The following is a 26,298-nucleotide window of genomic DNA, read 5'->3' on the forward strand; positions in this document are numbered from 1 at the left end:
TTATTTCTACCCGAGCTCTAACTTGGACAGATGAGAGAAAGGATTAAGGGGCATGATATGCAGTGATACAAAGGACAAGCTTTAAGCATACTTTCTTTTTCACCTAATGACAGTTGTTTTAAATTGCACCACAGGTATTATGTTAGGCAGGGAAAATCGTGAAGAACTTCCACTGGTAACACCATGCCACCCAAGGGTCAGCTGTTCCCTCCCAGCCCAGGTGAAAGCATCTCTCTGCTATGCCCCTTTGTGCCCAGGGTGAGTCAGAAGCTCTCCGAGAGCTCCCACATCCACCATTCTTGTGGGGTGACCACTGCCTCACTCTGTCCCCACACATACCCCTGCTCTGCTCCTGTGGGCCTCCAGATGTACCTTGTCCGTCCCTTCATGACTGGGAAGCTCTTCTCCACAGTGGTTCACCAAATAAATGTTAACGGACTGTGGGGCATTCACCTCTCCTGGAGTTAGATTCTTCTCCTCTTAAGCAAGAATTGAGCAAAACAAGCAAAAGCAGGGGCTGTGGTTATTCAAAAATGTACACGTAAAGAGTGAGTGAAAAACTGGTTCTGCTGAGTGAGCTTGGGCTGAATAAAAACCAAGTACAAGCAAAAAATGCAAGATAAAAGTACACCCTGGCAGAAGCAGGAAAAGCAATGGTAGAAAGCAAGCTCCCCTTGGCACTGGGATGTTTTTTACATGGCCCAAATCTCAATGAAACACATAAGAACTTCTACATCCAGGTCATGAGAGTAGCTCTGGGAACCCACGCCTAAGGCTGCACTCAGGGTCAGCCTGTCCTATTGAAATCCTGCTGAAGAAGGTTTTCAAAGGAGGTTTTCAGAGAAGCACGGACGGGGCTTGGGAACAGTTCTGTGCCTATGTTCCAGATCTTGTTCTTAACAGCTCATACCTACTTCCCTGGCCAGGTTTGCCCCTCTCCAATCTCCTGTCTCACCCTCGTTATCAAAAAATATATCATTCTCAGGAAGAATTATGGAAGGATTGTTTAGGAAATTGCTGTGAATAAATTTCATCACTCACTCATTGACCCCTGTCAATGTCTTCATTTTCCTCTCACTCGTCAGTTCTCTTTACTCCTCTCCTCTTCAGGCACACATTAAAAGAAAATGCGGAAACACGATGAGTCACTGCCAAGCCCACTGCCTCTCACTTCTTTTATGAAAATTCTGGCAGCACCTGCACAGCAAGCTCTACTGTTTGCACATTTTACAACTACAGATTGGCTTTAAATTTTTCTCTCTGTAATACTGAGAATAAACAATCAATTATGTAAATCTCTACGGTGCATGAGATTTTGTTGCTTTGAAGTTACAAGCAAGCATCATAAGAATGTTTCTGAAAAGTAATAAACTTATTTTTAATTACTTTCTACTTTCTTGGTTAATTTCAAAAGATTGATTACAAGAGACATTTAATCTCCCATGCACTTGCCATATCATAAAAAGTGAAGAGCAGCAGCATTGCCATATTCAGATATGTGTTTACCTGCAATGATATTATTTCTTCATTTTAATTTGACAATAAGGCTGTACAACAACTTCTTTGGATATACACTGTGAGTAGAACAATAAGACATTTTTCTTTATTGAAGGAATTATACCACTGCCATGTAAGGCAGGTCACGAGTTTAAACCTCAAGATTATGAGCTGTGGTTGAGTCAAAAGCAAGGGAGGCAAAACTGCCAACCCCACTGGCTGGTCAGGATTTACCAACTCCTGTTAAAACAATGAGCCCAGCAGATAAACCCATGCAGCCACAACTACCGGTGATCACAGGTTTCAGAGCAACCCTGGTTGAAGCAACCTTTATCTCCACATAGTGTCACAGCCTGTAAGAGACAGGACCATTCTGGTTTAGGGTCTAGACCAGGAAACAAAATAAGAATTTATTTTGGAAATAGAAAATGTTAAGATGAAGGAGGAAAATGAATCAGACTTGCAGCCCACCCAGAACAAGACCAGGAGACATCAATATAGAAGAAATTGGAAGTCGCACACCAGAAATTTCTGAAATAATAGCAACTGAAGTAAAGAAACAAGTCCAGGAGGCTATAGAGGAGATCAGATCAGAAATAACCTCTCAGATAAAAAAGAAATGACAACAATAATGACAGAATTGCTCAACATATCTAAACAGAAATAGATAAAAAAAAAAATAGAGGAGCATAGGAAAATGGTGGAAACCTTGAATGAACAATACAGGAAAAATTAGAATGCATGAAAGAGATTCAAAGAGATATCAAGGAAATTAAAAATTCCACTGAAAGCTGGCAACACTTCTTAAACAAAACTGAAGATAGACTTTCAGACCCTGAAGGCAGCATTGCAGATAGGGATCATAAAAGGAAAGGTCTCTTAAAAATAACAAGGAACCAGAAAATAAGAATTCAACAGCAGCAGACAATGGAAAGAAGAAAAATATAAAACTGGTAAGTGTTAACAAAAAAAGCAGAAGTCAACACAAACAAAATAAAAAAGACTATTTGCTGAAGTAATAGCAGAAAATTTCCCAAGCATGGGAAAATAAACTGATTTATAGTTAAGTGAGGCATGTACAATTCCAATTAGCCTTAATCAAAATAAATCTACACCCAGACATGTAATAATCAAAATCTCAGAAATACAACACAAGAACAGAACATTAAAAGCTGTTAGAGAAAAGAAACAGACCACCTACACAGGAAAGCCCATCAGAACCACAGCAGACTTCCCAACACAAGCCATTGCATCAAGAAGCACTTGGAGTGAAGTATTTGAAGTCTTGAAAGGAAACAACTTCAAACCCAGATTGTTGTACCTTAAAAAACTGTCCTTCAAAATTAATGGAGAAATAAGTTACTTCTACAAGAAAGAACAACTGAAGGAATCCATGACCACCAAACCAACCCTACAAAGAGTACTGAAGGGCAGTTTAGAAAGAGATAGCAATGACCAAAACTCCTAGAACAAAAGCAGGAGGAAACCACCAAGCAGGGCAAACAATTAAATAGAGGGGGAAAGTAGGGGACCAACAGCAGGAACAGAAAGTGACAAAGATAAACCAATACATATCAATTTCCACCATCAATGCGAATGGCCTCAATTCATCAATGAAAAGAAGCAGACTGGCAGAGAGGATCAAGAAACAAAATCCAACAATATGCTGTACACAGGAAACACATTTAACTCAAAAGGAAGTCCATAGACTGAAAATCAAAGGATGGGAAACTATAATCCATGTGTCAGGAATCCCCAAAAATACATGGGTAGCAATTCTGTTTGCAGACAATGTGAACTTCAAACCAAGAATGATCAAAAGAAATACAGAAGGACATTACATACTTGTTAGGGGAAAATTTCAAGAAGAAGGAATAACAATCATAAATATCTATGCACCAAATACTAGAGCACCCAATGATATAAATTTTAAAACAGATGAAAAATCAAATAAGGAATAGCGCAATTGTAATGGGGGAACTTAATACCGCACTGTCGCAAAGAGATAGATCAACTAGAAAAGAATCAACAAAGGAATAACAGAATTGAACCAAACTTGTGAACAAATGGACTTAGTAGGCCTTTACAGAGTGTTTCCCTGAAAACATCAGAATACAAATTTTTCTCAGCTACACATAGGACGTTCTCTAAAATAGACCACATACTAGTCCATAGAACATGTTTAAGTAAATGAAAAGGAGTTGAAATTTTCCCATGTATATTAGCTGACCACAGTGCAATGAAATTGGTAATCAGTGGCAAAAGAACCCACAAGAACTACATAAATGCATGGACATTAAATAACACCCTCCTGAAAACCAATTAAACACAGATGAAATCAAAGAAATTAAACAATATTCACAAATCAAATGAAAATGCAAATACAACTTTCTGGAATCTGTGGGACACAATGAAAGCAGTCCTCAGAGGTAAATTTATATCAGTGACTTCTCACATTAGGAAAACAGAACAAGCACAAGTAAAAAACCAGATGCTGCACTTCAAGCCTCTAAAAAAATAAGAGCAAGTCAAGCCCAAAGCCCAAAGAAAGAAGGAAATTACAAAAACCAGAGTAGAAATTAATGCAATTGACATGCAGAAAATAATACAAAGAATTAATGAATCAAAGAGATGGTTCTTTGAAAGAATGAATAAAATAGATAAACCTCTAGTCAACCTTATCAAAAAAAGGAAAGAAAAAATATAAATTCATGTAATAAGGAATGAAAAGGGTGAAATGACTACAGATCCTGTGGATATTCAGAAGATCATTGATACCTACTTGGAAAACCTTTACTCTCACACACCCAAAAAATGGACAGACTCCTAGAAACATATTAATTATCAAAGCTGAAACAAGAAGATATAAAAATTCTGAATAACCCAATATCAGTTAATGAAATTCAAACTATAATTAAAAACTTACCAACAAAGAACAGATCCAGATAGATTCACAGCTGAAATGTGTAAGAATTTTAGAGAAAATTTAAAGCCAATATTTCTCAAACTCTTTAATGAAATTGAAAGAGAAGCAATTCTTCCTAACTCATTTCTGGATGCAAGGATTACCCTGATAGTAAACCAGAGAGAGACCAAACCAAACAAAAGAACAACAGGCCATTCTTGCTGATGAACATAAAAGCAAAAATCCTCAATAAAATACTAGCAAATAGAATGTGGAAAATCATCAAGAAGATTATACACCATGACTAAGTAGGATACATCCCATGGATGCAGGGATGGTTCAACATATGCAAATCAACAAACGTAACACACCATATCAATAGAGCTGAACATAAAAACCACACCATCACCTCAGTAGATGCAGAAAAAGCTTTTGACAAAGTCCAACACTCATTCATGATAAAAACCCTACAGAAAATGAGAATAGATGGTCTTCACCTCAATCTAATAAAAGCCATCTATGACAAAAGAATGGCCAACATCATACTAAATGGACAAAAACTGAAAACTTTCACTCTAAAATCGGGAACAAGACAGGATGTACACTGCCACCACTCCTATTCAGTATAGGGCTGGAAACATTAGCCAGAGCAATTAGACAAGAGAGAGAAATAAAGGAGTAAGGATAGTAAAGGAAGAAGTGAAATTATCATTATTTGCAAATGACATGATACTCTATATAGAAGATTCCTAAAACTCCACTAAAATCTTCCAGAAGTAAATAAGCAAACTCAGTAGTGTACCTGGACACAAAGTCAACACTCAAAAATCAATAGCATTCCTGTACACAAACAATAAACTCACAGAGAGAAATTAGGGAAACCACACCCTTCACAATAGTATCCAAAAAAATGAAATGCTTAAGAATCAATCTAAAAAAGGAAGTAAAAGATATATACATTGAAAATTACAATACTCTGATAAGAGAAACCTAAAAGAATTTCAGAAAATGGAAAGATATTTCTTGCTCATGAAGAGGACAACCAATATTGTGATAATGGACATACTCCCAAAATTGTTACATACATTCAATGCAATCCTATTCAAAATACCACTAGAATACCAAACAGATCTAGAGACAACATTCCTAAAATTCATTTGGAAGCAGAAGAGACTAAGGCAACCCTGGCCTACAAAAGCAAGGCAGGAGGCATCACAATCCCTGACTTGAAATTATACTACAAAGCTACTGTGATAAAATCAGCATGGTCCTGGCAAAAAACAGACCTGAGGATCAATGGAACAGATTAGAAGATGCAGACACAATTACAAACACACTCTTCTACCTTATCTTTGACAAAGGGGCCAAACATGTTCACTCAAAGAAAGATATCTCTTTAATAAATGGTGCTGGAAAAATTGGCTTTCCACATGCCAAAAACTAAAACTGGACTCATGTCTATCACCATGCACTGAACTAAAGTCAAAATGGATCAAAGATCTAAGTATTAAAACAGAAACACTCAATCTACTGGAAGAGAAATTAGGTAGAAATTTTTCTTTTTTTTTTTTTTTTCCAGTACCAGGAATCAAACTCACAATCTTGCATTTGCCAGGCAGGCACTGTACCACTGAGCTAAATCCCCAGCCCTGGTAGAAGTTTTGAAGACATAGGATTAGGTAGAGGGTTCATGAACAAAAAAGAAACTGCACAAGAAATACCTCAAAGAATCAACAACTGGGATCTCATCTTATTGAAAACTTTTCGCACATCAAAAAAATCACCTACAGACTGAAAAGAAACCCCACAAGTTGTCAAACTGTCCCTCAGACAGAGGATTTCTATCTAGAACATACAAAGAATTTATAATATCAGGACCCCCAAATCAAAGACCCAATCCAAAAATGGGCATCTAAGATGAATATACACTTGTCAGATGAAGAAATATAATATGCAAATAAATATATGAAAAAATGTTCAACATCATTGGTTATTTGACAAATGCAAATTAAAACAACACTGAGATTTCACCTCACCCCAGAAAGAGTGGCTATCATCAAGAAATAAACCAATAACAAATGCTGTCAGGGCTGTGAGGACAAAAAGACACTTCTGCACTGTTGGTGGGAGTATTAAGTGGTATAACCACTGTGGAAATCAGTGTGGATATTTCTCAAAAACCTAGGATAAGAAGTTCCCTTCAAGCCAGCTATTCCCCTTTTTGGCATTTTTCCAGAAGAAATGAAACCACCATATCAAATTGGTATATGTGCATCCATGTTTATAGCAGCACAATTTGTCATACTTAAATCTTTGAAACAACTCAAATGTCCATCAGCCGAGGAATGCATAAAAAAAAAATACCATGATCCATGGTATTTTATACAATGGAGTAGTATTCAGTTATAAAAAGAAACTTGAGGCTTTTATAGGGAAATGGATACAATTAGAGTATACATACTCATAAGTGAAATAAATCCGACCCACATGTGTAAACATCATATTGTCTCCCTATGTAAGAACATGAAAGAGTAAATAAAACCCAAAAGGCACAATAGATGTAATGAAAGGAAAAGAAATTGCTCAAAGGAAGAAATAACTGGGATGAAGGCAAAGAGTAAAGCAGGAAGGAATAAAAAGCCATATGTGTATAAACACAAGATGGCTAAGGTAACTGTACTACTAATTTCTATTAGTCTATGGAATGAAACAGTTAGTGCTTATATTGTTTGATCAGTTTTACATGCCTGTATCAGGTAATTTGAGCAACAACTACTTGGGATAGAACAATATGCAATATAATAACCAATGTTAATTTCCTATATTTTGTTTTAAAATCTGTATCATTTTTATTGTTTTTTCTCTTTAAAACTAAAAAACGAATTTTTCAAAATCTTACAAAAATATTAGTTTTTATAAATTTATAAAGACTTTTAATATATATATATGGCGTGTATATGATGTTTTATGCATGTATTATGTCACAAGAGTAGTATGTCTGTGTGTTTATATGTATGCACATAAATATGTGCCACTATATCTCAAGACACCTGTACACACACAGACACACACTTAGGCACGGTGAAGTCATCACTACAATCAAGCAAATTACTCTACATATTTTAGTATTTCTAAACTCCTCACTCCTGTTCTACCTTACAGACTAAGCCAAGGAAGCAGGAAGATTATAGGCACAGAAACAAAACAGAAGGAGAAAGAAAGAAAGAAAAAGAAAGAAAGAAAAAGGAAGGAAGGGAGGAAGGAAGAGGGGTATTAATTGCAGGAAAAACTAAGGAGAAAACAGAAAAAATGACATATTCTTAGCAGAACTATACGATATTACAAAGAAACAGTGTGGCTGATCGGATCATGAACATTCTAAACAATAACTATTACTGAGCTATTAATACTCAGACATGGTTTATTCCAGTCCCAAAGGAAGTAACGTGGCCAAGGTCACCCTCGGTGGCAGTTGATGGTGCTTCCAGGACCCTGGGACTCGCCCGTGCTCCAGAGCAAGTAGCTCCCAGCACAGCTGTGATTGCTCCACCCAACCCCGAACGCACCTCCTGGCCAGCACTGTGTCAGGAGATATCACACCGAGAAATGCAGCTGTCCCTGAACCGGGCTGTGGGGAGTGGTGTGGCCCTCCCATCCCTCTTTAGGTTCATTCCTACGAGAAGCATGAAGCAAATGCCCACTGTCTTTAGGTCCTCAGGACACAAAATCCTGTCCCTTGGCCAGGAGCTTTTCAGAGGCTACAGCTTTGATTTATTTGAAATGAGGATGATATAATCTTCAAGAAAAGCAGGTGAACATGACAATAGGCCCAGGGAAGGAAATGAACATTAATTAAGGGCAGTTTCTATGTCAGCCCCTCAGCCTGGCAAGGCATCACCTACCAAGCGGACACTCAGGAAGTGGCACCAATTTTGGGAAAACACAGTTCATCAAAATTCAACAGTGTAAAGGCTCAGTGACATATATTTACACACAGGCCAGATTTGTTAGACGTAGATTTCATAAAATCGGGAGGAGAAACGACTACATCTATTGCACAGGTGTTTCTGATGTAGATGAATTCTTACTACATTAAAAACAGTTCACACAGTTAACACTTTATTTTGGAAAAGCAGTTAATTTTTACTCTTACCAATCACTGAAGAAATAGAGATAACTACTTTGAGCTGCAATAGGAAATTTTGTAATCATTCATGCTAATAAAAATTGAATTGTATGTGTAGGTCAGATAGCTATCAATTAATTTTTCTTTCTTTCTCAGTTAAATCCTTGTAAAGTACTGACAAGACACCCGTGTATTTCACTACAACTACTGAAAAGAACACGGATTTTTAAAAAGATCCTCAGACGCACTTTGCAGGCCTTTTCAGAATACATAGAAATAATTAAAACAAAATTGTATCTTTTATTTATGCATATTACTTGGATGTTTTCTAATAATTACCGGCTCTAACTCCAGCGATGTTGTAACTCTTAGAGTCAAAAGTGACGTCGTTTTCCGACAATACACCAGCGCGCTCTAGGCACACCGCGCTCAGGGCACCTGCGCGGGGCCTGGCCTGCATGTCTCCCCTTAGAGCGGTGCTTACAGCGGGTTAGACGCTGCGGGAAGCCTTTGACCCGTATCACCAGGTGTTAATTCTGCGTTCGCACTGTGGCAGTAGTTGGAGAGATAGAAACACCTCCACGCCTTATCAAGCAAAATGCGGTCTCTCAAGGGTTTCATATCCACTTACTGTAGTTCTTAGTGCAGTTTTATATTAACTCCAAGATAAGGAGCAACTGATAGGAGAGTGTTATAAAGTATCACTGGACAGATTTCTACAACTGTGGGTCGTTCATCTTGTCAACTTCAAACAAACATTCTCTCCATTCTAGACGTGATGCTATCACTTAAATTATTGTTCTTTCCAAGAAATGCCAGCACTTTGCAAGTGAGTAGGAAGAAGAATCACAGCGACAGTTTGGAAAAATATTAACGTTAAATTGATGTAAATAACAAAGTACAGCGGAATCCATGATAAATTAGCTTCCTTCTTAGGCATGAAGAGAAACACATAAAGGGATATTCATCACTAATATTGACAAATGGAAATATATCCAGAGGAGAAGCAAAGGCAGCGCAAGTGCCGTCATTCGTGTCTATCTTATAAACAGACTTGATTTCCTGGGGCTCTTACCGCACTGAGCAAAGCTCCGCGACTTACCTCACGTGATTGATGAGCAGGGTCGTGCTGGGGATGAAGAAGTCGTCCACGCGGTCGAAGTGGTGGCCCACGGGCTGCGTGTGCACCGTGTGGTGGGGCCCGTTCCCGCTGGCCTGGGTCACCACCTAGGAGAACGCACCGTGGTCACATGGGCCCGCTTCCACTTTACTTAGAGAAAAAAGTTAACTTTTCAGGCATTTATTTGCATAGACTCTTATTGCCCTCTTCAAAATTGCTGTATCATCAATCAAACAAAAATTTGTCTGCTTTGTCTATTTTCACTACAGAAAACCGTGTCCTATAAAAATCTTCTGAATTGTGGGAACACTGATTTTGCTGCAATGAGAAAATAAGAGCAAGTACACAGGTGATGTGAGGCGGAATTAGGACAGAACTCCTCCTTAGAACAAAGCCTGAAATATAAATATGAAAACTCCAAAGTAAGTCACGTGAAACCTTTCAAAAATCATAGAGTATATAGACATTTTTAAATAAATTGAAAGTAATCAATTGAAGGAAATTTTAATCAAAGAAACAAGAAAGGTAAAGATATTTGTCTTTGGCAAAATAACGATCTTTTAGTCAACCACTGATTGCAAATGAAAAGCTGGTCCTGTAAAAAAAAATCTGCCTCCCGACTGTAGCCAGTTGTTCTTGCATCTGTAGCTTGTGGTGTTTGCATGAGGGAGGAATTGGCCTCCGTGCCTCACTCACTTTCTACTGGGCGTTCCTGGGGCTGGAGTGTCGCTCAGAGGCAAAGCACTTTCCTAACACGGGCAAGGCTCTGGGTTCCATGCCCAGCTCCAAAATAAATACATAAATACAAACAAAGAGCCTTACCCCCGCCTACATTTCACTTTCAATTCCTGCCTACAAATTAACTTCCTACTTGCCAACTCTCGTCCTACTCTTTAAATTACATAATGCTTCTCTCTCAAAATTCTAGCTCCTCGCTTGTTGTTTTATGATGGAAATGAGTAGTATGTAATTCTGGATCTGGGTCTCTGATGGCTCTGGATCCTTCCCACTGCTGGATATAAGCAGGCCATGGTAGACTGGCCTCTGCGGGATGAGAGGACCAGCTGCAAGGACACACCAGATGGAACCACCTACTCTGGACCTGCGTCTCCAAGATCCATTTCCTCAAAGGTAGCAAAGTGAAAGGGCTTTACTCCTCATGGTCCCCTGGGGATATTGTCTTCTCTAAAATTTGTGCATTTCTAAAGACATTATCCACCAATTATAAAACTGTAGAATACATACACACTTTCATTTTTTATAGTAAAATTCCTAAGTTTTCAAAAGATATAGATGTCATTTAGAAAGGAAAAAGATAGCTATGAGAAATCTTTGAGAATTTACATAGGAATACTAACTGGAAAACTGTTGCTATACATACCTGAAATTGTGACTGTATGTGAACTTTTTTACTAATAGCAAATATCACAGAAAATTTATATTTTGTATTCAAAATTGTTAAAGATATAAAGCTTAAATTCCAAGCAAAATAAAGACACACAATACAAATAGGGCTTTCCTGTCCTTGAGACAATTTTTCTTAGTTTGGTGGGTACCATTATAAACTATGCCTTGTGAGGACCAGAAAAATACATATTTTTAGCTGTCATAGCCTATTACCAATTTATCTTCCAATTATATGGCAAAAGAGCTCTCAACCAAAAGGAAGTCTTGTGAACTGAATTCCTTGAGAGTATTTTTCCTTGTTCAGATATGTATTAAATTCCATTTTCTTTGTGGAATTTTCCTAATAATCCTGGTGAGAGACAATTACCCATGAATATCTTGACATTTCTGCAGAGCCCGGGGGTTCTGAGCAAAGGGCACCGGACACCCTGCTTAAAGATGGCGGCCTAACCCAGGCGCTGTGAGGATGAGCCAGCAAGGTGCTCCTGAGAGAGTACTTATCCGCACTGAGCCAGCTACTCATGCCTGGCACGGACTGCCCCTGCCCTCCCAGGAGATCCCACCCATTCCAGAGCAAGACCTTCCCCTGCCCAGTTGGGACTGAGGCCCCTTCGCCTGTAGCCTAAGAAACACACAGCCCCATGCTACGCGCTCCGTTCCGCACTGCTGTCTTGCTGCAGGTCTGGCTGCCGGTGGAAGAGCTGGGGCCAAGTGCTGGCCCCTCCAGGAGTCAGAAGGAGCCGTGCTGGGACCTGGAGACCCCTCTGCAGCCTTCTCTCTGTCTGCCACACCGATTTAGATAACTCTTCTGCTCTTTTGATAATGTCAGTTTCTGCATTTTATTTAATATTTTCAGGTATAATAGTTACCTTTCATTCAGTAAATATTTGTAAAACTTCCCTACATTCTATTTTTACAACTTCTTTAGGCATTTAGAAAAAGATAAAACACCCATTTTTACATGCCTACATAATATGTGTAATGTAGACTTCCATAAAGCCTTTTCCTGTACAGTATTAAAGGAGATTATCTGAACAGTTTTGTGAAAATATTGCAACACATAGAAAATTGTTAATCTACCCAAGTACCAGAGACCAGAGAAAAGACGAGGGATTGATTCTGAAGAACACAGTGCACGTGTTTGCACTCTTAATTTTTTTGGAAAGAAGGGAAACATTTTTCAAAGTGTTTTAAGATTTATAAGGCTTTTCTTAAGGTAAAGGAAATAGTATTAAAATAATGTATATCAATAATTACTTTCAAGAATGTCTCTATTGATGTGCTTTATCTTGTCGAGATCATACTCAAGTATAAATGTGGGATCAGGAGGCCACATCACCCTGTTGCGATGAACCATTCTAACAGGGGCTCACCAGGAGGAGCTGCTTTTCCCCTGTAGACACAGCTCTGTCAGCCACCCCGTGTGGATCCAGGCAGCCAGTGTGACCTGCTTTGGTCGGGAGGATGTGCCAGAAGTGACCGCACGTGCTCCAGGCTTCCACGGTTCTAACCTGAGACGCCGTGCTGTGAAGATGCCAGCCGAAGGCAGGCAGCCCCAGGGCACTCGGGACCCTGCTGAGCACCGCCCTCCTGGGGCAGCACTGGGCGACCGGACGGAGACACGTCCCGCCCCTTGACACTGCCCCGGGGGCAATGCCACAGACCCGTGAGTGATGAGTTACTCTTAAATGTGATCTGAGACATCAGTTTTGGTGTGGTTCTATTTGTAAAATAGAAATCTGAAATATATTTCAGATGTTTCAAAACTCACTTATTTCTATTGAATATAAAATGAGGGGCTGGGGATTTAGCTCAGCGGCACAGCACCTGCCTGGCAAGCACAAGGTCATGCGTTTGATTCCCAGTTCCCGAAAAACAAAAAACAAAAAACAAACAAAAAATAAAATGAGTCATGATTATGACACCTAATTAAAATATTTCAATAGACCTGTCATTTACTCATTAAATATTATGACACTGAAAATACCTCAGAAACAAAAACATTGTTTGGGACAACAGAATAGAAATAAAATGTTGCACTCAACAGCCTTTGTTTAAAATTTTTTTAAAAAAAGGAAGAGAAGGGAACACTTCCCAACTCTTTTTAGGAAACAAAAACGTTGCAAGGGAACTGCAGACCAATATCCTTTATGAAAAAGATGCAAAAACCCTCAGTAAAATGCTGGAAAATTGAGAGACGGCCTGAGTGAGAGCCTTGAGGGAAGCAGCACAGCCACAGGTGTAGGGCAACCATGGGCAGCTTGCGAAGTCACACGAACCGTGTTTCTAGGGTGGACCATTTCTTGCGGTTCCCTTTCTATGTCTCCTTGTAGCTCCAAAAACCTAAAGACTGACAAAAACCTAAAGACTGACAATGCACCATTAAAATGCATATATTTTTTTCTGCCTGTGAAGTCCTCATGTAAACAACTTCAAAGCAGAAGAGGATCTCAAGGTAACACCGAGGATTTCCACACCAAAGCAGAGCCTGTGTTCCTGTCTGACACTGTCTGCGAAGCTGCGATCTGCTGCGCGGCTCTTGCTGCCTGATTCTTGGTCTGCTTGCACTGCGCTGTGGGGAGGTCCGGCTGTGGTGGGCACACACCTCCCAAAGCCTAAGAACTGGAGACTTTCTGCACAGGCAGCAGTTGGGAGGTGGGGTCAAGGAGAGGTGAATCGAGTCTTTAAAAATGAGGAATTTTCAAAAAGCACCTGCTGCTGAGCTTCCTCGTGCGGGGAGGGAAACCACCACCCATGCCTAGTCCCGAGGCAGACCCAACATTTGCTGTGCGCTCCGGGAACTGGCTGTGGCAAACCCACGTGCGCGTGTTTCCTGGCTCTGTCCTACGCAGTGATAAGCTCGGGTGCCCCTGCGTGCTCTGTACCGGGAGTGGACGGGCTGCCCTCCTGATTTGGCCTAGCTGTGAATGAATTCACTTTTCCAGCTTTTAGGGGCTTTCCAGTACTCCTCAGTGCGCCTGGGTGACAGGAAGCAGATGGTCGGGCTCAGAGTCAGGCCTTTGCCTGGGGTCCCCAGGAGGAGCAGGGACTTTAAGGGCCCGGCAGCACTCTCGCAGCGAGTGGGCCTGTGGGTGAGCAGCGTCGAGGGGTCGCTCTGTAACTCGGGCAGGCTTGAGCTGCCGCCTCGCACCTGCTATGTGCAAGCAGGACCACGCCCAAGCTGTCCACGTGCTATGATCATTCCACTATAATGTTGCTTTTGCACAGAAGTACAGCTTTTAGTGAATATGATTATGACCCTTTCCCACCCAAAATTCCTATCTGAGTATCAACCTTTTCCTTTTTCCCGTGCAGTGGTCAATAAACCACAATTCTCAGGAGGACAACCCTAACTGCTGCGTGGTTACGGATGCCCAGGGAGACCTCTGCAGGGACAGCCCCCCAAGGCCCCTGACAGCCCTACCTGCAAGGTCGGGGATGTCTTCTCCATGCTGCCCCAGCTCAGCACCCAGACCTGGTCGTGTGATTTGTCGTAGTGCAACTTGACGGGGACGGGGTCTGTGCTCACCGCCTGTGAGAAGGGAAGAGAAGAGAAGACAAAGTCTTCAGACCCAAATAGGTCCCAGATTAGGGAACAGTTCAGGAATTTAGATGTCAGATTGACATGTGTTTTGCCAAATGTTTAGTTTTCTAAGTCCGTATTTGACTAATTTGGAAACGTTATCCTTGAGGCAAGCCCGCTTTCTTCACTGTTCGTATAACTGTGTGCAGCCTTAGGTTGACTATTACCTGTGTAACCGTGAGTCATGAGAAGCCCTTAGAAACCCAGGATGAGATGGGCTCATGTGCTCACCCTGACCAGAGCTGGCGCCGGTGAGAGCTGTCTTTACTGCCAGAGTCACACTGCATGTGAAAATGCCACAATCTGTAAACGGGGCTACCGCTAGTAACCACTTACCTAATATAATTTCTGCAGTAAGAAATCCAAAGCCACAGAAGGAAAAAGCAGCACTTAAATTTTTTTTTTATTGATCCAGTCACTAGGTGATGGACATACAGGTTGTTTCCAAGAATTAGCTACTATGAATTACATTGCTATAAACACAGGTACTCATGTATCACCATAATATTATGTCTTGACCATTTTGGGAAGGTAGAAGGGGAATAACTAGCTCAAAGGAATTTCTAGTGTTAGGTTTTTTGAGGAAAATCCATACTGATTTCAAATGTGGTATTTATACACAGTGGAGTACTACTATGCCATAAAAAAGATAAATATGAGTCATTTGTAAGAAAATGGATGTACCTGGAGACCATAATGTTAAGTGAAGTAAATCAGACATCTAAGTTGAAATATCATATAGTTTCTCATATGAAAAACTAAGATATATGTATATATATACATACATACATACACATACATATATAGTGAAATAAAAGACACACTGCAGTAGGAAAAGAAAAAGGCTGCCATCCAGAGTAGATGGTGTGTCTAAATGTACCCCTTGACTTAGTATAACTGTCTTACATGTTTTATGTGTTCTTTGGCCTGTTAGTCTGGATTTTAATCTGTATACATGATAATTACCTTTAAAAGTTTTTATAATATAAATTAGTCTGATGCTGAAAAAGTAAAGGGGTAGAGGGAAAGGGAAAATGATTAAAGTGTGCTGTGCATGTGTACCAATTCTCTACTGCGAACACAATCATCACGTACTGCAAACATGCTCTAATAAAAGTCAAATACATACTCTGTGTACCACACTCTTTTCCTGCAAATATTTATAGTATTAAGGAGTTACTTAAACACAACTTCCCCAAAGAAATTGTTGCCCACAAATTATTTTAATCACCTTAAAGTCAAGCTATTGATAAGGTAAGTTAATACTTTGTAAAAGTTCCTGTAATGTTTACTTGTATACATTCTAAATTTGTAACATAAAATACATGCACTCAATAAAGTAAGCTTTATGCAATAGTGAAAGCATTTCAAATGCTCTATAATTACAGAATCTTCCAAGTCTTAATTTGTAATGAAATACTATTCTCATTGGATTAGTAACTGGTAAATTACCTTTGGGGTTGGATGCATGGAAATTCCTATTTTCCTTTAATTGTTGGAAATTTAGACTCACTATTGTATGTATTGTAAAACTTTCCTACGCATTCTACCTATTCAGATGCTCAGTATTCACGGGTTACTGAGGTAATGGATGTTTCTGAAAGGAGTTATTTATGCATTCTAGTATCTGTGCTTCCACCGTTTCCCTGCTGCCTCCCGGAGCCATGAGGCAGTTGCACATGGGCATGGCATTTCCTGCGTTAATGCGTACGGGTTGAAGGAAATGTTTCATCCTCCCCTCTGATGGGTACAAGGTTTTCCAGTCCTTCCGAGGCAGGAGGAGTGATGTGACTTACTCTAGACTCTGCACTGTAAGATTGACCGGCCACAGGTTTTCTGAGGATGAAAATGCCTCTGGCTAGACAGCAACACGAGGAGCCTTCCTGGACACACTTTCCTTTCGCCCTGCTGTGAAACCTGAATACATACGAGGACATCAGCACCCCCTTTCAAAGCCATGTTGAGGCTGTGACACAGTTAGTTAAAGAGGCCAACAGCTGAAGGACGCAGAAGGAGGGAAATGGAGACTAATTCTTGATAACTATTGAATTGCCGCACAAAACTAGACCTGGTGTTACTAAGGTGATTCAGCAGGTTTCTTACCCAAGAAAGCGTCTGGTATTTTGTTAATTATGTCTGAATGAATGCAGATGCTCCATTTAAATTTCTTCCTGGACTGAGCAACAATTTCAGTGCATGCATACCTATCATCAGTTACTACACTAACGACAAAGCAATGAGAGTCCTTTGATTTTTCATGTTTTGTCCCTTACACACAGGAGTTCAGATCTACGCAGTTTTGCCTTCAGAAGCAGTGCTGAGCTAGCCGAGGATTCTAGAGGCAGGAGGCGTCCTGCAGCTGTTCTGACACTGACCGCAAATCTTAACTTCTACATTTAGAGTAACAAAATACCTTTGGCAGTTAAGTTTGGGCTCAGTTTCCCCTACTTTTCAATAGAAATTAATAATACCTACTTCAAAAAGTTGTTGTGGGGCAGTAGGTGAGGGGAACCTACTGTGGAACACCAGCCACGCTCAGGCGCGAAACATGCCTAGTGAACATCAAGAATTTTTGAGATGCGACTCAGCTCTCTACCATGGGGTCGGGCATATAGCTCAGCGGCACAAATACCTGCCTGGCAAGCGCAAGGTCCTGAGTTCAATTCCCAGTACCAAAAAAAAAAAGGAATAAAAGATCTCTACCATGATTAGCAAAAGGGGCTGGGGCGTGGCTCCCTGGGAGAGTGCTCTTCTAGCATATGTGCGTTTCTGAGTCCCTCTCCAGAACTATAGAGGAAAAGAAACAAGAAAAACTAATTGAATTGGAGTCTTCATGACTTTAACCATTGTTAAGTCCATTGGTACATATGCTAGCATTAGATTTAGAGATGCAATACCTTTATTTAGCAAAGGAACGCGTAGGAGAGAAAGTAAATAAACAAAGCCTCTTTACTTACAGAACACAGAACAGAGGGTGAAGGAAGCACTTAGAATATCATGATGAGCACCCTAAGATGAAACGGGGAGTGAGTACTGTGAAAGCTCTAAGGATGGAGCACAGCGTAGGCTGAAGGACAAAGGCAGAGATGTTTAATTCAGGCTACGATGTCAGTATTTCTATCAGCAGGAAGGCAGGTCATTTTTTAAAGGTAACTATGAGAATATTTCTCAGGAGGTGCCGGGAGGCAGTCCGTGATCAGTTGCCTTCCAGTGTATTAAGATAAACTATGTGCATTTGGAGGAGGGAGCTATCAATCAGGTTTCAAAAGCTTGAGAATTGGAAAAATGTGCAATGAACTATAAATGCATTAAGCGCTTTGTGTTTCAGTATTTCAAAAGTTTGGTCCTAAATTCAGTTACTGTACAATATTTTGATGTTTGGTTATAAAACTTTAACAGAATCAGAAAGATATGCAGATCAAAGAGAAGAAAGGTAATATAACATAATTCATTTAGAAAACTTTAATTCTTAGGGAAAAATCTGCTTGAAAGTTTTTGAGTATAAAATAACACATTTTACAGAAGGAACATTACAGGATTTTCAGCACCAAACATGATAGAAATATTGCCACATGAGCACTTTCATAATCCTTCTGTAACCTAATTTTTAGTCAAAAAGTAGTTACTTTTCTACCTAAACTATCAGCTTTTGGAAGGAATGAATCATATATACTGAATTTTTTAAGTATCTGCAAGTATATTCTGAAATTGGCCAGAAAGGAGCAGTAAATTGAGACCACTTGCTTTGTGTAAAACAGAAAAGCAGGAGTTTTGATACTTTCATCCCTCTCTTCCTTCCCTCTTTCCTGGGTTCTTCGTCTTCATTTCTTCTGCTTGAGTGCATCCCTGCTGCACGAGGGCCTGCATCCCCGCTGGACACCCTGGCCAGGCCGCTGACCTGCTTGGCGCTGGTACCGAGTCAGGCGGCACCGACCTCAGCCTCCTGAGCCCGCGCTCTGGCGCAGTGAGTCCCTGCTCGCTGACTTCTTCCTCTCCCCTTAGCACCTGATCGCTTCCTCGTCTCCATTAAATTGCACGGCACTGTTTTTATTGTCTGTCTCTTTCCGTGGACTCTGGGTTCCGAGAAAGAAGGTGTTTGGTTTGCTCAGGTGAATGACATAACTCATGCACGCAGAATAACACCGAGGAAGTCGAAATAATGTACAATGAACACACCTCTAAATCTGCTCGATCGGGAAGTTAATTGAAAAATTATACAGCACACCTAACTACTAAGACCATTACAGTTTTACTTAACAAAAAACGATTGTAACCTGTAAAAGCTACATTTTTATGTATTTCATAAATGCAAATTTTAGAACTTTAACCCTCCTAACAATGCTCATGAAATGCAGCGTGATTCTTTCCTCAGCTAAAAAGGAAAACGAATGCGCTCAGGCTCCCCCTGCACACGCGCAGCTTCAGCTCCCTGGAGGGCGCCGGCTGCGGTGGGCGGCCCTTGGGTATCCATGCGCTTTTGTCCGAAGTCAACAGCGGTTCAGTTCCGGCAGGATGGTATTACATAAGAGGAAACGCTCAGGAAGAAGTGGCTGCAAAGTATGTGTTGGTTTTGTGCTTATCTTTCACTTCAAAATCAACCTATATTGAATTTTCACTGGTGCTTTGGTATAATTTACATTTGATTATCAATATTAATTTTGCTAGAAAAATTGTTTTCAATTTCTGCCTCAAGAAGCCAATGGGAATAAGACTTACTTGTAGCTAGAGACTAGAAGCAACACTATACTAGCAGAGTTTAATTTTGATCTATCCAGTAATCCTATGACATTTTACTTAAATACTATTTCTGACATTACAGATTATAAATTTCTTTCTAGAATATGAACACTTGTAAATTTTGTGCACACATGAATCCTTTACTTGTCCTGATGAAACTCAGATAATTACATCACTGTCCATCTTATCCATCTTATCAAATTCTATTGAATTATTACGTCTTGTGAAAAAATTAAATGCTACATTTATTCATGTACTTAATAACATTGGCTTATGTATTCAGGATCTAGAAGTCAAAGTTCTTAATTTCCCACATTAAGTGCTATTTTCGATGTTATATTATCATGATGAAATAATATTTTGCCCTATTTATAAAAATGGGTTAAAATACTACAGTCTAACATTAAAGTTAGGGTTTTAGTTCTTATAGCTTTACAAAGATACTGATTAAAGCATTTATCTCTAACAGTTTAAGAATATTTTTAAGGACAAAGTTTACATATACTCTGAGGATTTATTCACTTATTTAATTTTACCTTTGGTGATCTGTAAACATTAACTTCCTCATAATTCCCTCATACATAGTATTACACAAACTTATCAATATTCCCTTGAGGAAGTACAAAAAGTACAAAGAAAATTAAAATACGTGCTACCCTGCTCCTGGAGCAGATGTGCACAGTGTTTTAAAGAAGGCTCATTTTTGAACTGAAACTCTGGCGGGAGCAGCAGAGAAGGGCACTGGTGGGGCTGAGGCTGAACTGAGGGCTGGTGAGGCACAGCCTGCCAGGCCGACAAGGAAGGACCGGCTGGCTAATTAAGTGAAGCTAATTTAAACTAATGACGCAGAGTCTCCAGATAATGTGCTAACGGCTGGAGGAGGCTGCTGGGGGTACTTAGGAACACTTCCGAGGTGTCACAATGAGCCACTCCGCATCCGAGCAGAACCTGATCTTGCTCACAGATGACAAAAGGAGGGCAGCTGTTTACTGCTTCCTTTCTACAGCAAGACATCTGTGCGCCTTTCCCGCAGAAATTTAACAGTAAAGAAACAACTGAATCCCCATAACGCTCAAAGCAGTTCCAAGTTCACAGACTCCATTAGCAAACTGGGGCCCTTTCCAGCTGAGGACAAACACAACAGCAAGAGTTCCCCTAATGCTAATAATTTAAGACAAAATTTGGAAAACCTTCACAGCCTGGGCAATATTTGTCATTTTGAAAATAATAAAATAACAGTGCAGATTAAAGCTTAAAACTATGCAGACCAAAGTATATATTTAATACCACTCCACATAGTCAAACAAAGCAAAGGGCAATGTGAGAAGTACAGTTTCATAGATTGTACAAGGATAAAATACTGAGGACTTAAATTAGGTTAATAAAGAAGATGGAGGCATCAAATGTAAGGAACAGCAGTGGGTTTCTCGAATGTTTTCGAGAATAAACCATTTTCTTTTGGACCTCACTGTCCCATGTCCATACCCTCAGTGTAGACGATTCTGTTGTATTTTCTGTGCCATTTAGGAGATACTTAGCTTGGTCGTGATAACAGTTATGACTTTTAGTTGCCTCCATACATTCACATACAGGTTAGAAAAGAGTAAAGCACATAGACAGGAAGTGTAGAGGTATTCAGCTACGGCAGAGCTGGCCTGAAATTTGACCTCAGCTGAGAAAAATGGTCAAGTACAGAAAAGATACTCCTGTTTTTATAAATTAATTTTGCTGCTTACAGTTTACAATGACGTTGAATGATTGCTGTCCTTCGGCATGAAGGACGCTTTGAATCAAAAGTTTTAAAAATTTAGTCCTTTAGTCGGTAAATGTATTTGTTTTTTAAATGGTCTTCACATTTGAGCTGCCAGTGTAATTACACAAAGGGCTTGACATCGAAGCCTGTAAAATCTGTCACTCTAGACGTTGTTTCAAATTAGCAGTCTGTGAAGGCGTGTAAGGGAGTTCCGCGTTCAGTTTTCCGAGGCCTTTCCACTTTACCCTGCATGACCAGTTCCCGTTGTATGAGGGGCTTAGGGCGGACAACAGAGGCGCCACAGCGACGTGTCTGCCAGGCGTGCAGAGGGGGCTACCGGGCAGTGGGAACAAGCTGACAGTATAGAAGGGTAATGGGGCTGCATGAGGGTGTCTTGCGTCTGGATGTCCCCCAAAGCCTCGTGCAGTCATGGGGCAGGCATCTGAAGTTCATGATTGCTCTGTGGTCCGGTGCTGGGATTATAGGTGTGAGTCCTACACCCTCCCTGGAGCAAGCAGCCCGCATACAGTATAAGGGAGGGAAAGAGGCTTGCTCTTCCCACTGCAGCTCCTCCCTTTGCTCTTGTTGCTCTTGCCGTCTTCCGCTGCCATGAGCTGTTGCCCTCTGCCGTGTGCCACCCTGCCTTAGAGCCAGCCGACTATGGACTAAAGCTCCACAGCTGTGAGCAAAATAAACCTGTTCTCCCTTGAATTCTGGGTGTCAGGAATTTTGTCTCAGCAATGAGAGAAAAGTAACCAAGACAGAGTGACAGTCTAACAACAGTACAAATGCAGTTGAGTACACATAAAGTGGTAAATTTTACATTCATATATCCGAATATTCAAAAAATAGCCAATAATTCAAAAATATTTGGAAAATTTGTCAAAGAACTCTGTTCTTATTTTATCTACAGCATATAACTGTTCATCAAACTCACTTAATATCTTTATTTAGTTTTTGTAGAATCATTAGTAATGTCCTGAATTTCATTTCTGATGCTTGTAATTTGAGAATCCCTCTTTTTCTTAACCCACCTAGCTAAAGCTTGGCCAATGTTTGGGTCTTGTCATGAATCAGACTTGTGGTCCAACATGGTCTATATGGAAGAGTACCCAGCGTGACCTTGGAGAGCATTCCTTATGTGTCTATTGGACCAGCTGTGACATAGCTGTGTTATATCCCCTAATTCCTAGCTGACCTTCTCCCTGGCTACTCTAACAGCTATTGTTGGCAGAGGGCTGATTTTAGAATAGTCACTATTGTTCTGTTGTGCTCACCACAGTATTGTATGGAACAGATTTTCCATCCTTTTCAATCTTTTAAAGTCTGTATCTTACATGAATCTTTTATTTTTATTTTGTACTTCACTTGTCCATAGAATAAATCCAATCTTTCACTTGTATTTTAAGAGACTTGTTGGAACAAGTCTTGAAAAGCTATTTTGCCAACATCTGTCCTTTGACTAAACAGCTTACTCTGTTCATGTTAACGTGATTATTGATAAGGCAAGAAAATCTGGTATCATTTGGACATTTGTTTTCTATAGGCTTTATGGTTCCCCTTGCCTATGTTACTACCTTCTTTCATGGTCAACTGATTTTATGATGAAATATTAAATTTCCTTTCTAATTAATTTCCTCATATATATATGTATTCTAGAACTACATTAATTGTGTTAACCATAAGAATTAAAATTCACATCTTTAATTTATATTAGTTTATTTTCAGTAGCACTGAAGAAGGATTCTTTTTGTAGCTCCTCCCCATCTTTTAGTTCTTGATGTCACAAAGGTACATTTTTATAGACTGCCTGTCCCAAAATATAAACCAATAATTCTTTTAAATGCACTACTCTCTTAAATTTTGTTAAGAAAAACAAAGGAGGAGAAGACCACAAGTGGAATTTAAGGCTTTATTATGGTAATCCTATTTTTTATAATTGCCCATGTTTTCACCTTTATTTGATCTCTGTTTCTTCACTTGGGTTCCAGCCCCTCTCCTGTGCTTTCTTTTCAACTCACTCCAGCATTTCTTGCCAGGCAAGAAGAGCAGTAATGAATATTCACACCTCCCATTATCTGCGAATGTCTTGAGTTGCCTTTCACTTTTTAAGGACAGTTTTTGTTAAGTATCGGATTCTCAGTGCAGAGTTTTGTTTTAATTGTGTCTTTTATCACTTTCTATTTTGGCCTACTACCATCTGGCCTCCATAGTTTTTATGAGAAACTTGCTGCTAACAAATTTATCGAGGAGCCCAGTGTGTGTTATTTCTCTCTTTCAGAATCTTCATTTTTGAAGATTAAATAATAATGTATCTGGGTGTTGGTCACTTTGAGTTCATCTTACTTGAGTTCATTGAGCTTTGTGAGTGTTTATAACCTGAGAAGTTTTCAGCTATTATTTCTCCAAATATTCTCTCTGTCCTTTTTTTTCTCTCTCTTCTTCTGGAATTTTCATCGACTATAAGCCTGATAGATTAACAATGCTCACAAGTCTTTTATGCTCTATTTACTTTTTTTTCAGTATTTTTCATTCTGCAGCTCAGACTGAATGGTTTGAATCCCATCTTCTCGTTCATTTTGTTTTTTGCCTGCACAAACCTGTTCATGAATTCCTCTAGTGAAATTTGTTGTTGTCTTGTTTTGTTCTGTTTTATGAAAGAGATTTTTGTCATATAGCTCAGGCTGATCTTGAGCTCATTATGTAGCCTAGGCTGGCCTTGAACTCTCAGCAGTCCTGCCTCAGGCTACAAATGCTGCAATTATTGGTGTGTCCCATCTGCCTGGTGCGGTGGATTGACAACTGGTGGTCAATCTGTAAGACCCAGCTGAACTGACCTAGTGTGATGCAGGGTGTGGAAGGCCCACCTGAGGGTTGTTGCCAACAAAATAAAAAGGAGAACTGGAGAAGAACATGTTGGAATCTGTTGGTTCTCCTGGAGGAGCTTGTCATTGTGTCTTTCCTGATATGCACTCAGCTGTTCTCATCATCAAAGGAGCTAAGGACCTTATTGTCACTGAGAATGGCTACGGTTCACTTTGGGGGAAATCTGGTGCTTACTTTGAGCATCACTTTCTGGCTCCAGAGGGGAAGGTGGTGCACTGTTCAGTCTCCAGGAGAAGCTTGTCATGCTGGCTTTCCTAATGTAGACTCAAGTGTTCTCACTGTTGGAGGAGTTCAGCGCCTAATTGTCACTGAGGATGGCTGTGGTAACTTTTGAGGGAGCTCTGGGTCTTACTTTGAGCACCGCTTCCTGGCTCCAGTGTAGATCTCTCCCCCTGCTAGCACAGATCCTTCATCCCACTGGCACAGACTTTCCAGGTTCCACCACTGACCTTTGGGCCTTCACAGCACAGATCCCTGAAACAGACTTGCATGAGACATGGTAGTGGGCTCAAGGCCTCCAGCTGGACTCGTACAGAATATTGCCGTGGGATCTAAGCTCTCAGCTGGATTCTTTGGGTCTTTAGTGTGTGGACAGATTTCCTGCACTCTCTTTGTATGTGACTCTTTGGGTGACTACTATGAAATAACCCTATAAGTTGTGCGTCCTATATTGTTCCCCTTGCAAACCCTGACACCTGTTGAAATTTTCTTCTCAACGACTGCACTTCTCAGATTCTAGGACCCTTTTTTCTTTCCTTCCTCTGTCCTTCCTTTCTTCCTTCCTTCCTTTCCTCCTTCATTCCTTCCTTCCTTCCTTCCTTCCTTCCTTCCTTCCTTCCTTCCTTCTTCATTTTCTTTCTGGGCTTTTACTCCTTTATTGAAGCTTCCATTTTGCTTTCTTCTCCTATTAATATTTCCATATATGGTTTTCTTGACCTTCACGTCTTTATTTCTTTAAGCATCTTTAGGAGGTACTTTTTTGTCTTTGTCTATTGACCTACCTTGGGCATTTTTAAGAAAAAACATCAATTGATTCATTCTGTTTTTCTTCTTAAAAAGTAGACTTTCTTCTTCCTTTATTTGCCTAGTGATTGTTTGCTAAGGACTGAACATTCAAATCTTATGTTAACTATGGGAATCTTATTCTCCTTCCTCAATGTTTGATGTTTTTTATGTTTAATATTAAAACCTGTATGCTGAAGACTGGTGCAAAGGTGAACTTCTTCAGGCCCTTGTGAGCTTTTAAATGCGTATGCACTTCCACTTTTCTCATGTATATTGAAATGCTATTTAGTTGTTTAGTCTTTAAAGTCTGGTTCCCAAGGAAAGTATGAAAAAGGTGGGCAGGTACTGCACCTCAGTGCTGTGCTCAGGAGCCATTTCCAACTGCGAACTGCTCACAACAGCACAACATGCAAACAAGGTACCCGTTACTCCAGCTGGGAGTGTGTGTGTCTGCAGACAATGTCGTGTGACTCTGTGAATGTCCACACATGACTACAAGTTGCCATGAACATCGATTTTAAAGTTATAAATAATTTTTAAAGAGCAGATGTATTTACAAATAAAGAATCCACAAATACTAATAGTCAATTATAATATTTTCTCATAGCAATAAAGAATAACACAAATTGTATGACTTGCAATCATAATGTAGAGCACAAATAGTCACATTCAAATAGTGAATAATATATATTTCCATTTATATAATTTTCAAAATCTAGCATTAGTTATATGAGGTAACCAAAATCTAGATAAATCTTGTCTTCAATGAGATAATATTAAACACAAATAAAATATTATGATTTTAATAACAGCCATGAGAATCTACTGAGGCCAGTCCTATAACCTACAAATATGTACATGCTAGATTCTAAGTGAAATATCTGTACAACTATAATTATATCAAAATAAAATTTCTACCTTTTTTAGCATTATATGAAGTCTTTTATACTGTCATAGAATTTCATGATTATAATAGATGCTTTGAAAGTAACACAATTTATGTGATCATTACTATAGCCTCAACATTATGATAAACTCTATTAATTTTAAATTTGACATCATCATCTGAAGGTGAAGTTTTATGAATAATAAGTGATATTAGCTTTTCCTTCTTTTGAATATTTAGTAGAAATATGTATGCAGTGAGTGTAAGTTTCTAGTTAAATCTGAATTAAAACACCAGCTTAATTTTTCCTGAAACATACCAAATTTTAAACTGCTGGCAAAAAATTTTCATCACCCTAGACTAAATATCTGTAATTTGTACTGGCCTATCTGG

The 26,298-nt window shown here is 39.7% G+C and overlaps 1 protein-coding gene across 1 annotated transcript in view; it reads right to left on the minus strand.

Annotated features, from left to right (window-relative positions):
- The window catches only part of Fstl5 (follistatin-like 5), a gene marked incomplete in the record, with an annotated part of 716,744 nt that overhangs the window by 54,446 nt on the left and 636,000 nt on the right, over positions 1-26,298 (minus strand). Inside the window, 2 exon segments of the mRNA XM_013508669.1 lie at positions 9,631-9,755; positions 14,480-14,587. Coding sequence (XP_013364123.1) covers positions 9,631-9,755; positions 14,480-14,587 — 233 coding nt within the window.

The sequence above is a fragment of the Chinchilla lanigera genome, unplaced genomic scaffold (assembly GCF_000276665.1).
Source record: "Chinchilla lanigera isolate Chin_1 unplaced genomic scaffold, ChiLan1.0 scaffold00153, whole genome shotgun sequence".
Lineage (NCBI taxonomy): Eukaryota > Metazoa > Chordata > Mammalia > Rodentia > Chinchillidae > Chinchilla > Chinchilla lanigera.